The sequence below is a fragment of the Rana temporaria genome, chromosome 11 (genome assembly GCF_905171775.1).
Source record: "Rana temporaria chromosome 11, aRanTem1.1, whole genome shotgun sequence".
Taxonomy (NCBI): domain Eukaryota; kingdom Metazoa; phylum Chordata; class Amphibia; order Anura; family Ranidae; genus Rana; species Rana temporaria.
Window position 1 is genome coordinate 142,479,067 of NC_053499.1, and position 12,702 is coordinate 142,491,768.

Sequence of the window (12,702 nt, forward strand, 5' to 3'; positions counted from 1 at the left end):
TGTACACATGTCTAGCCGCCATGGTCCCGAAAATCACCATCTGAGGGGTGAACATAAACAGACATGTACTATACAGGGGAGTCACAATGTGAACATATAACCATCTATACAGGGGAGTCACAATGTGAACATATAACCATCCAGAGCAGTGGTCTCCAAACTCCGGGCCGGATGTGGCCCTTTGCTTGCTTTTATCCGGCCCTTGAGGCATTATTCCTCCCATTGACACCAATGATGGGACACTGTTCCTCCCATTGACACCAATGATGGGACACTGTTCCTCCCACTGACACTAAAGATGGGGCGCTATTCCTCCCACTGACACCAACTCTTTCTCCCTCTAATGCCAAAGATGGGGCATTTTTTACTCCCACTGGGCATAGTCCGCCCCCCCTGAAGTCTGAATCTTAGTAAACTTGCCCTTTGCGTAGAAAGTTTGGAGATCCCTGATCCAGAGGATCAGCATAGGCCCCACATACACTATCTAGTGAGTATGATTATGGGTCCACATACAACATCCAGATTGTTCACCATGGGCACCCATATACTATTCAGAGAGTTCATTATAGGCACACATACACCATACGGGGGGTTCGCCACAGGCACACATACACCATATAAGGGGACTCTATGGCCCCCACATACCCTATCCAGGGAGTATTATTACAGGCCCACATGCCTATAAGGGGGTTTCCATAAACGCGCACACACACCATCCGGTTGACCCTACAATCTGTATATGTTGGTATTCTCTATGTACATAAAGATCTTCATAAGACAAAATGGCGGTGTTTCCTCACATTAGCAGCAGCGTACCTGTTTTGTCACGGGCTGTGGGATGACCTTCTCTAGTCCCTGAGTGATCCAGCTCAGAACTCTGCCAACAAAACATTTGTATATTATTGATCTTGCGTAGTGTACTGCTTCTTTATGAATAGTGAAAAATGTAATACCTCTTAATAGGTGGGATTTTCAAGGCAACAATAATTGTGGGTGACAACTAGGTCATAAAATATTAATTTATTACAAAATAGTAGATAAACAGACTAATTATCGCAACAACACAGTATCAAAATACATTATAAAAACATGATTTGTAGAAAAAGTACTGTAGATCACCGCATGCCCCAGGACAAGGCTAAGGGCAAAGATGATTTTTCCAACGCGTTTCAAATCCAGACCTAAATCAAATTGAGACTCTGTGGTAAGACTTGAAAATTGCTGTTCACAGACGCTCTCCATCCAATCTGACAGAGCTTGAGATATTTTGCAAAGAAGAACAATGGGCAGAAATGTCCCTCTCTAAATGTGCAAAGCTGGTAGAGACATCCCCAAAAAGACTTGCAGCTGTAATTCCAGTGAAAGGAGGTTCTACAAAGTATTGACTCCGGGGGGCGCTATACAAATACACACCACACTTTTCACATATTTATTTGTAAAAAAAATTGAAACCTATTTCTAATTTTCCTTCCACTTCACAATTATGTGTCACTTTGTGTTGACGTATAACATAAAATCCCAATAAAATGCATTTACGTTTTTGGTTGTAACATGACAAAATGTGGAAAATTCCAAGGGGTATGAATACTTTTTCATGGCACTGTATATAGGATCAGATATGTAGGATCAAATATATAGGATCTATAATAGATATACAGTGGAACCTCGGTTTGCGAGTAACCAGGTTAACAAGCATTTTGAAAGACGAGCAACTTGGGGTGTGCAGTACCACATTTGGCCTGAGGTGCGGGGTGCTGGAGCCGTTTGGGAATGCTCGGAAATACTCAGCTCCCGAGGGTTTCCTAAGTCAGCCGAGCTGTCTTCAGGCCATTCCGAGGCTCTCCGGCGCCCCACCTCTGGCCACATGCGGTATTGCATGCCATTGAAGTCAATGCGGAACAAATTATTTTCGTTTCCATTGACTTCTATGGGGAAACTCGCTTTAATATGCAAGTGCTTTGGATTACGAGAATTCTGGAACGCATTATACTCGTAATCCAAGGTTCCACTGTATAGGATCAAATGTAGAGGATAGGTTTTATAAGAAAGCAAATATAGGGTTAGATATGTAGGATATGATATATAGGATCGAATACATAGAATCGGATTTATAAAATGGCATAATACATAAAACAAAACAAGAGGAGTAAAGAGACATGGCAAGAAAAAGATGGCGATCGCCATCCAGACATTATTACTCACCCTGTACTCTCCGTGCTGGGGGTGGGAACAAATAAATATAAGTTATATATGTGATGATGGCACAGATTTTATTCTAGAAACTTCCATCGTGGCTCCTGCACTCACCTGGCTTTAGAGTCTTTTCTGGTTGCTGTGAAAACAAAAAAATTTCAAATTAGAATCCTTAAAATGTTTAACCCCTTCCAGGGCTGGACTGGGACAGAAATTTGGCCCTGGACTTCATCCAGACTGGCCCACTTTGACAGGTCTCTCCCATGGCGGCCGGACAACTCCCGCACCCCCCCTCCCCCGGCCACCCGCACCCCCTCTCCCCCTTCACTAGCCACTAGCCATTCTACTTTATTAGAGTAGAACGGCTGGTACTGGTACTCTTTTAGGCAGTACCAGTGGGGAAGCTAGACATTATTTCACCCAGGGCAAAGAATCAGTTCGGTGCCCCCCCTTATGGGACAAGATTAGGCAGAAGTGAGAAACTCCCAGGCCATAGCTGTTGAGTCAGCTGTCTGTCCCCTCCCCCCATGCTCATCCCCCCCTGCTCCTCTGGCCCTCCTCCTGCTTATTTGTTCCCCCCAGGGGAGCGCTGCGGGGAGGGAGAGACAGAGGAGCGGAGGGGGGGGGGCGGTCCGCTGTCACTGAAGCCGGCCCACAGAGCCATCGGCCCACCGGGAAACTCCCTGTAGTCCCAATGGCCAGTCCATCCCTGACCCCTTCATTGCCAGCTGACAGATGGAAGGAGGGGCTCACCTGGGGTTTGTGCAGACAGTTCCTCCTCCTTTGGTTTTTCTTCCTGTCAATCAGACACAAGAGGTAGAAAGTGAGTAAAGTGGGCGAATCCAATCTGAACTTTGTGTATATCTTCTCTGACGTGTCTCCAGCTGATTTGTATATTGTCCTTTTCTGGACAATCGCTGCACTAACCAAATCTTGAACAGGACTGTGCTCCCCCCCCCCCCCCCCCCCCTCCGATAATTGACACCCGTCTTCTACGCTGAAGGTAAGGTGACTTTTCACAAAAAAAGTTCCCACCCACACAAATTTAAGATCCATAAAAAAAAACATCCCAACCATAGGTCACCCCCGGAAACCCAAAAACTCACTTCCACCTTCTTAGCGACCACCACAGGGGTTTCAGGCTGTGGCACCACCTTTCCCAGGCCCTGCATCAGCCAGGTCAGCACTCCGCTACCAGACCTGGTGGTGGAGAGAAGATGAACATGGGACTTCATGCCAGGTGGGTGTTATCTAATGGGATCTTGCAAGGTGTCATACGTACCCCTTATCTGGCACTGCTGCCTCAACCTCTGAAGTGGGAGCTGGTGGGTCTTCAGCTGGAGCAGGTGTAGGTGCGGCTGCAGGAAGGGGTGCAGGAGTGTGCACTGGGGACACTGGAGGGATGTTCATTTCTGCACAAACCAAAGAAAGACTTGTCAATGGGCAAATCACCTTTTCTTTCCTTTATACCTGCATGTATCAAATATTACATTCTAGCCCTATAAACTGCCCATCCTCACCTTCTACCCTCATAAACTGCCCCTCCATCAATTCCTACCTTTTCAATCTGCCCTACCATCACCTTCAACCCCTATAAACTGCCCCACTCTAACCATCTACCCCTATAAATTGCCCCATCACCACCATCCCCTTCAACCCTTATAAACTGCCCCACCATCATCTTCTACCCCATCCTCACCTTCTACCATTATAAACTGCTTTACCATCACTTTCTACCCATCTAATCTGCCCTACCATTACCTTCAAGCCCCTATAAACTGCCTGACCCTCACTTTCTACCCCAATAAACTGCCCCACCATTACTTTCTACCCTTCAAACCTCCCCACCATCACATTTGACCCCTATCAACTGCCCCACAATCACCTTCAACCCCTATAAACTGCCCCACCATCACCTTTTATCCTAGTAAACTTTCCCACCATCACCTTCAACTGTTATAAACTGCCCCACCATCACTTTCTACCCTTCCAGCCTCCTCACCATCACCTTCTACTCATCCAATCTGCCCTACCATCACCTTTGACCCCTATAAACTGCCCCTCAATCACCTCCTACCCCTATAAACTGCCCTACCATCATCCTTAACTCCTATAAGGTGCCCCACCATCACCTTCTACCACTATAAACTGCCTACCGTCACCTTCTACCTCTCCAATCTGCTGCATCATCACTGTCTACCCATCCAAGCTGCATGGCCATCATCTTTTACCATTCCACTCTACCCTACCAAGCCCTTTTTTTTTCTTATAATCTGCCTAATCGTCACTTTCTGCGCCTTCAACCTGCCCCACTATCACGTTCTACCCGTCCAATCTGTCTGGCCATCATGTTCTACCTCTCTATTCTGCCCTACCATCTTTTTCTACCCATTGAATCTGTCCAGCCATCACCTTCTACCTCTCCAATCTGCCCCACCATCATCTTCTACCATGTAGAACAAGTTAAATAGAATTAAAAAAAGGTTATTTTTTGTCTTCCCCTCATGGGCCAGCAAACCAATATACTATCTACGGCGTCTTGGTTGTCGTTTATATTCTTGATTTGTTTTTTTCTTTTAGTATGTTGGTTAGTTAATTAATTTTACCTCCTTTTACAGTGTTGATGTGCCATTATGCCCATGTGTATGCTTAGACAGGGCAATCGCCTTAAGACACGGTACTATAACCAAGTTTATCTGTCTGAATATATTGTATTGACTTTTTCTTTGACACTTGTACAATGTCTCTTGCACCGTATCTTCTATATTATCTGTACTGTATGTTTTTTTTCTTTTGTTGATTTTATGGCACAATAAATATTTTTCTGAGGGGAGGGAAGAAATCAGGCCTCCGCTGTTATAGGTGCCCTAGGTACATGTGACACCAATAAAAAAAACTCCATTGTATATAACAGCTTGTGCTCCACACTTCCCACATACAAAATCAAACAATTTATAGTGATATACCTACTACTGCTCACTTGTCTCACCCCACCAACCCCAGTGGGCACTGTGACAGGAAGTCAGGTAAATCTGTGGGTGTTGTCACAGTCGGGACATAGATTTCTGCCTTGTTAGGCAATACACCAATCATTATTAGGCGTCGGCTGCCAGAAATAGCCAGGAAGGCTAAGGGCCGTTGGAAGACTCCAGCTGTTCAGACTGAGGCAATTAAAGGCCTCTATAAAGCAGCCCAGAGGATAACCACTAATTGGCTGCGTCACTCCTAAGGCTGTGTGAACAGGAGAGCAGTGCCAGAAAATTCTCCTGATGAGGTGAGGAGACCATTGACTTTTTCCTGTGTTACAGAAAGGAAAAGACTATTGTTTTGTGCTGTATGACCAGCACTGTTTACCCAGCAGTAGGCTGTGGTAGACTTCATAGATAGGTTCCTGTGTGGAAGGTAGACGCCCAGAGTGGCTAGAGTTTATTTTACGTTTTGATTTTGTTTATGCTGTTTGGATGCTTGCAATTGTTTTCCAGCAAGATGGAAAAATAAACCAGAAACTTTGTTTTCAACCGTCTTTGACTGCCAGTCTGTATAAATTCAGTGTGTGGTGAACCCAACCAAGGGGTCACACACCCCGCTACCGAGCTAACCCCTCACAGCACTTACCTTCCGACTTCTCTGCCTTTTCTTCAACTTGCAGTTTCTGGAAAAGTGCAGATGACAGTTAGTGGCAGTGACAAGCACATTTCCTATACCAGAGCTGCAGGAAGCCAGACCAGACAATCAATGTTCTGCCATCTAACCTTGTAGGGGGACACCTGGAGATCTCTAAACCAAGTGAGCTAGCAATGACCCGAACATTGACCCCCGACCCCTAACAATGGCCCAAACCCAAAAATTACCCTGACCTCTAACAATGACCTTAATTCTTAACATGACGCAAACCCCTAACAACATATACCTCCCAACTTTCTGAGATGGGAATGAGGGACACCTATCAGCAAAAGTATGCAGGCATAGGACACGCCCCCTTAAAGGAGAATTGTACCAAAAAACAAGATTGGTTAAACCCACAAGTGCTTTTTTTACCACTACTATTTCTTTTATGTTGGCTTTTGGAATTAACAAATGCAGCAATTTAGAAAGTGGATGAAGGGTTTATCACTGGAAAACACTTTTTGATAGATAAAAAGTGCATTTTATATACATCTATATAGATCAGACCAAAATGAGAGACAAATGAGGAGGAATGAGGGACAGAGGGACATTGCTCCAAATCAGGGACAGTCCCTCAAAATCGGGGACAGTTGGGAGCTATGCCTAACAATGACCCCAACATTGACCCAAATGCTTAACAATTAACACTAACCTTTAACCCCTAAACATAATCTCTAACCCAAACAACTTCTAACACCAGGCAATGACCCTGACATTAATAATCGTTAACCCCTAAAACTGTCCTAGAAAGTACCCTGATCTCTAACAATTACCCCAACCTCTAATCCTATAATTGACGCTATCCTAACCCCTAAACTCACAATAAACTGTTCCTAAAGCCAGCCATAGACAGTGAGAATCTAGGCCAGTTTAGAAGGGACTGGCCGAGAGTCAAACTATGTATGGGCAGGCTGATTTACCAAAGTTGATTGATCGATCCACTTGGAAACGACCAGCCTGTCTGATTTTTTTTTTCATGCGATTTATTGCCAGCAACTATAGCCACTAGCAATAATCACCATGTGTTCTGTTCCCCTGGCAGGAACGGTATCCCCTGCTCCCCCCCCCCCCCCAGCCAGGAGAACACAGTAGCCCCATGGCAGGGATTCCCCCATCAATACTGACTCTGTTGATGGGGGAATCAAGCGATTTTCTTTCCTGCTAATCAAGCTTGCAGAAAAGAAAATCGCATCATCTATGACCGTTTTATCTTCACCTTCAACCTTACCAGTGACCATAACACTAACTTTAACCCTAAACTCTAACCCTAACAATGACTTTAACTTCTAGCTTGACCCAAATATCTAACGATAATGGTAACCTCTAATCCTAATAATGACCCTAACCTCTAATCCCCAGCAATGTCCCTATCCCCTAACAATGACCCCAACCTCTATCCCCCCCAACCAAGACCCTAACCTCACTGTTCCCTAACCATGACCCTAACCACTAACTAACATTGACCCCAATATTTTCCTAGCCCTAACCTCTAACAATAACCACACAGAAAGCACACAATGCCAGGATAAGGTGCTTGTCCAATCTAACAATCTCAATTATAAGCATTTTTGGCATCAAAATATCAAATTTATCAAAATACAGCACATGTTGTGAGAAGGCCACCTACCTGCTCCTCTGGAGCACTTTGTTGTGAGCTGCTGATGCTGGTCCTGTGTGCCCAGGTGGGCTGAGGGACAACCTTCTCCAGGCCATGAGAAAGCCAGGACAGGACACCTATAGAGGAGCTGTTGAAGAGGAGACAGTGTTTGAGAATATCAACTCTCATAAAAGACACCATGCAGAAGCAAAAATCCCTTTCAGTCTAGCATGGGATCCTAGGGACATTGAACCCTTCCAAACTGGCATGGGATCCAGGGACATTGAACCCTTCCAACCTGGCATGGGATCCAGGGACATTGAACCCTTCCAACCTGGCATGGGATCCCAGGGACATTGTACCCCCTCAGTCTGGTATGGAATCAAAGGACATTGGACCCCTTCCGTCTGGTATGAGATCCCAGGGATATTGGACCCCTCTAGCCTTGGATGGGATCCCAGGCACATTGGACACCTCCAGCCTGGCATAGGATCCCAGGGACATTAGACCCCTTCAGTCTGGTATGGGATGCCAGGGACATTGGACCCCTTCAGTCTGGTATGGGATCCCATGGACATTAGACCCCTTCAGTCTGGTATGGGATCCCAGGGACATTAGACCCCTTCAGTCTGGTATGGGATCCCAGGGACATTAGACCCCTTCAGTCTGGTATGGGATCCCAGGGACATTAGACCCCTTCGGTCTGGTATGGGATCCCAGGGACATTAGACCCCTTCGGTCTGGTATGGGATCCCAGGGACATTAGACCCCTTCGGTCTGGTATGGGATCCCAGGGACATTAGACCCCTTCAGTCTGGTATGGGATGCCAGGGACATTAGACCCCTTCAGTCTGGTATGGGATGCCAGGGACATTAGACCCCCTTCAGTCTGGTATGGGATGCCAGGGACATTAGACCCCTTCAGTCTGGTATGAGATCCCAGGGATATTGGACCCTTCTAGCCTTGGATGGGATCCCAAGCACATTGGACTGCTCCAGCCTGGCATAGGATCCCAGGGACATTAGACCCCTTCAGTCTGGTATGGGATCCCAGGGACATTAGACCCCTTCAGTCTGGTATGGGATCCCAGGGACATTAGACCCCTACAGTCTGGGATCCCAGGGACATTAGACCCCTTCAGTCTGGTATGGGATCCCAGGGACATTAGACCCCTTCAGTCTGGTATGGGATCCCAGGGACATTAGACCCCTTCAGTCTGGTATGGGATGCCAGGGACATTAGACCCCTTCAGTCTGGTATGGGATGCCAGGGACATTAGACCCCTTCAGTCTGGTATGGGATGCCAGGGACATTGACTTGATTCAGACCAATATGGAAGCCCAGTGAGTACTATGAGTAGATTTGCCATTTTTCAGTAAAGTTGTACAGCAGCAATGATGTATAAAGTGCAGAGATGAATTCTGATTGGTGGCTTTGGTTACATAACTAGGAAGATACTAAGAAATGCCAGTTACCTTTCTGTCTGGCCAGTGGGACCATTCTCTGTCTTCTTTTCTACTACAGGAAAGAAAAGATTAGTAAAAGAACACAAAGACACTGACATTACTCTGCATACACACTGCCAGTCCTGATCCCTGTTCTAGGACACCAGGCCCCCTTCCTCCGGACGAATAGAAAGTAGGACCACCATCCGTATGTTTTTTTGGGGGCGGGATCGGATCAGAAGGCAGCGGGTGTCGGCAGACACGTGTCCGCTGCTCCAAAGAGGATTCTGGAGGGTCCGATAAGTTCTGCCTGGAAAAACTGACAGGCGGACCTGATCCAACAACCTGTGTGAAAGGGCCCTTAAGCACTTTTTCAGGAGGGGATTTACGAAATCTGGAGCACACAGAATCTGGTGCAGCTGTGCATAGTAACTCATCAGCTTCTAACTTCAGCTTGTTCAATTAAGCTTTGACAATAAAACCCCCGTTCGCAACGGTGCGGTTGTGACAGTTCCAAATCGTATGACAAATTGCACCCCATTGTCGGCAATGGAACAGGCCATTTTTTGCAATGTGGCACTGCGTTACTTTAACTGACAATTGTGCGGTCATGCGATGCTGTACAGAAATGAATGTGACAGGAGTCACTTTGGGTGGGGGGTTTGTGCAACTCGGCATACTTTGGACAACTCTGGAAACTCTGTGTCCAGCTTCCCGGGACCCTCTTATGTGTAAATTGCCCTGTGTCTCTAATAGGGGCACAGGGTGAATATGAACCCCACTATGATCTGTGCTAGTCAGACTCAATGTTGTAGTATATATTGTGTGTCTCATGCTGTTGTGGACTCTTTGCTGTGATCGTTTGGGGTGTGGTTGTATTCCATTTGTTTGGGTTTGTCTGCCTTGGAAAAACACATATTATGGTATGGATGTCCGTGTGGAGGGGGGATTCCTCCAGCAGCCTCCCTGCTGATAAGATTGTTTACTGATGAGAAGTTTAAACCCACCTGACCTGTGTGTCTATTGTCATTGGACAGTTTAACCCGCCCTGAATCCAAGGGTGGGGGGGAAGTGTCTGAGTTCGATATCTGTGTAACACGTACTTGAATAAAGTGAGTCTGCTGGTTTTTACCCAACACTGAAGTACGGCTGTTGACTGGGTGGGCTAAAGAGTCTTGGCTAGTGCTGTTTCTATGCAGAGGATGCATTGACAGCAGACATAGTCCTGTTGAGGACGAGGGTTCTTCACAATGAAATGTATGTATTTTCTCCCACAAATAGAGCTTTCTTTTGGTGGTATTTGATCACCAATGCGGTTTTATATTTTGGCGCTATAAACAACAAAAAAAAGAACGACAATATATATTTTAAAAAAATGCTATAATACCTATCCAATTAAAAAAAAAAATAGAATTTCTTCATAAATTTAGGCCACATATTTTTGGGGAAAAAAATCCCAATATGTGTATATTGATTGGTTTCTGCAAAAGTTATAGCATCTACAAACTATGGTGTGTGTGTGTGTGTGTGTGTGTATGTATGTATGTATGTATGTATGTATGTATGTATGTATGTATATGTATATATATATATATGTATGTGTATGTGTATATATATATATATATATATATATATATATATATATATATATATATATATATATATATGTATGTGTATGTGTGTATGTATATATATATATATATATATATATATATATATATATATATATATATATATATATATATATATATATATATATATATATATATATATATATACTGGATATTTTTTTTTACTAGTAATAGCAGCGATCAGTGACACATAGCGGGACTGTGATATTGTGGCGAGCATTCTGACACTAACTGACACTTTTTGACAACTGTGACACCAATACAGTTATCGGTGCTTAAAATATACTCTGTCACTGTATTAATGACACTGGCTGGGAAGGGGTTAAAATGCTAGGGCAATCAAAGTGTTAAATGTGTGTCTAAGTAGTGTACTATGTGTAATGCTTTTACTCAGTGCCGATCCTGACCTCCCTGGGGCCCTAAGCAAAATGACATGTCACATTAAAGTTGAGAAGCGGAGGGTGGGGGAGCTGCCGACAGTGACATGTCACATTAAAGATTAAAGTTGAGAAGCTGGGTGAGGGGGTGTTCTGCTGTCGGAAATGACATCTTACATTAAAGTGAGAAGTGGGGGGTGCTGACTCCTTACCTCTTCTCCCATGCAGCCAGCAAGTTGAGAAGCGGGGTGTGGGGCCGAAAATTACTTCTCAGCAGGCGGGGCCTCTAGTAATTTGGGGGGCCCTCTGCAGCTTTGCGGGGCCCTAAGCGGCTTGCATAGTGAGCCTATAGGGTGGATCGGCCCTGCTTTTACTACTGTATGTGTCCGATTTGAAAAAGCGTACATGTGTTACAAATTATTGTTCTGTTATGCGCTAGTTTTTTTTCGTTTTTTTCTTAATGCAGCAGCTGGGAGTAAGGAAAGGTGTGATACACACGATCGGAAATTGCGACAAGAAACCCGTGGATTTATTCTGACGGAATGTTGGCTCAAACTTGTGTTGCATACACACGGTCACACAAATCTTGGCGGAAATTCCGACCGTCAAGAACACAGTGACGTACAAGATGTACAACGAGCCAAGATCAATGCGGTTCAATAGGCAGTTTGGCTCTTCTGCTTGATTCTGAGCATGCATGTTTTTTTTTCACGTCGGAATTGCATACAGGCGAGCACGTTTTCCCATAGAAACGTTTTCCCTTCGAAAAAATAGAGAACCTGCTCTCAGTCTTTTGTTGGCGGAAATTCCGACAGAAAAAGTCAGATGGAGCCTACACGGTCGGAATTTTGGACAAAAAGCTCACATTAGACTTTTCTTGTCGGAATTTCCGATCGTGTGTGTACGTGGCATTACAGTGCAGAGCAAGGAAGAACATTTTACTTGCCTGTTTCAATCGCTGGCTTTTGTTTCTAAAATCAGAAAATAACAAATATCATTAAACCTGCAGTTCATTATAAATTGTATCAAACCTGTATAGATTGCTTGCCAATACCTCTTCCACTACAGCCTCAGAGATGTCCTTGTTGGTTCGGGACAAGGAGGGACTGTCAACTGGCTGAGGAACCACTTTACCCAGTCCCTGGGCCAGCCAGCTGAGGACATTTCCAGAACTGCAAAAAAAAAGGAATGTTGTTGGTTAAAAGACCTTCATCGTACAACAAACTTTTCTGCCATGTTGGTTGCCGGACTGCAGCATACTCACCTTTTATCAGATGCTGCATTTACATCTTGCACATTGGTGTCACCTGTAAGAACAGAAATAATAACACATAACCAGCCAACTGACAAACCCATTGCAGCTCTCACCCACCAGAAATCTTAAACATCTCCTTGTTCTACCTCCCAAGTGCCAACCAGGAGAAACCAAACCCCTACCCTTTTCCTACCGGACAACCTTGAGAAACCAGAGCCCTGCCCTTCGCTACCTGACAACCAGGAGACTTTCAACCCCTGACCCTTCCCTACCAGATAACCAATCCAGAAGACCCCAAACCTCCACCCTTTTCTACCAGATAACCAGAAGAAATCAAACCCGTACTCTACCCTACATGACAAGTGAGCACCAAACCCCTATCCTTCCTTAACTGACAACCAGTCCCACCCTTTCTGAAAACTAGGAGACACCAAACCCCTACCCCTTCCTAGCAGACAACCGGGAGAGATCAGTTCCCTGCTCTTCCGTACTTGACAACATGGGGAACCAAATCCTTCCCTACCTCACAACCTAAAG

The 12,702-nt window shown here is 45.1% G+C and overlaps 2 protein-coding genes across 6 annotated transcripts in view; one reads left to right on the forward strand and one right to left on the reverse strand.

Moving 5' to 3' along the window:
* Nucleotides 1-12,702, forward strand: part of USB1 (U6 snRNA biogenesis phosphodiesterase 1) — a 92,345-nt gene that overhangs the window by 23,895 nt on the left and 55,748 nt on the right. The gene's annotated exons all lie outside the window — the stretch shown is intronic.
* Nucleotides 1-12,702, reverse strand: part of LOC120917756 (cyclic nucleotide-gated cation channel beta-1-like) — a 37,827-nt gene that overhangs the window by 18,949 nt on the left and 6,176 nt on the right. For 2 of the 4 annotated variants that reach the window (XM_040329259.1, XM_040329260.1), the window contains exons 4-15: nt 12,175-12,217; nt 11,965-12,082; nt 11,857-11,881; nt 8,933-8,975; nt 7,487-7,604; nt 5,809-5,845; nt 3,476-3,605; nt 3,300-3,393; nt 2,947-2,989; nt 2,308-2,332; nt 2,203-2,217; nt 817-877 (exon numbers count right to left, since the gene is read on the reverse strand). In XM_040329259.1, the coding sequence (XP_040185193.1) occupies nt 817-877; nt 2,203-2,217; nt 2,308-2,332; nt 2,947-2,989; nt 3,300-3,393; nt 3,476-3,605; nt 5,809-5,845; nt 7,487-7,604; nt 8,933-8,975; nt 11,857-11,881; nt 11,965-12,082; nt 12,175-12,217 (752 nt within the window). The remainder of the gene's footprint in view (nt 1-816; nt 878-2,202; nt 2,218-2,307; nt 2,333-2,946; nt 2,990-3,299; nt 3,394-3,475; nt 3,606-5,808; nt 5,846-7,486; nt 7,605-8,932; nt 8,976-11,856; nt 11,882-11,964; nt 12,083-12,174; nt 12,218-12,702) is intronic. The other 2 variants (XM_040329261.1, XM_040329262.1) reach the window with 2 other exon arrangements.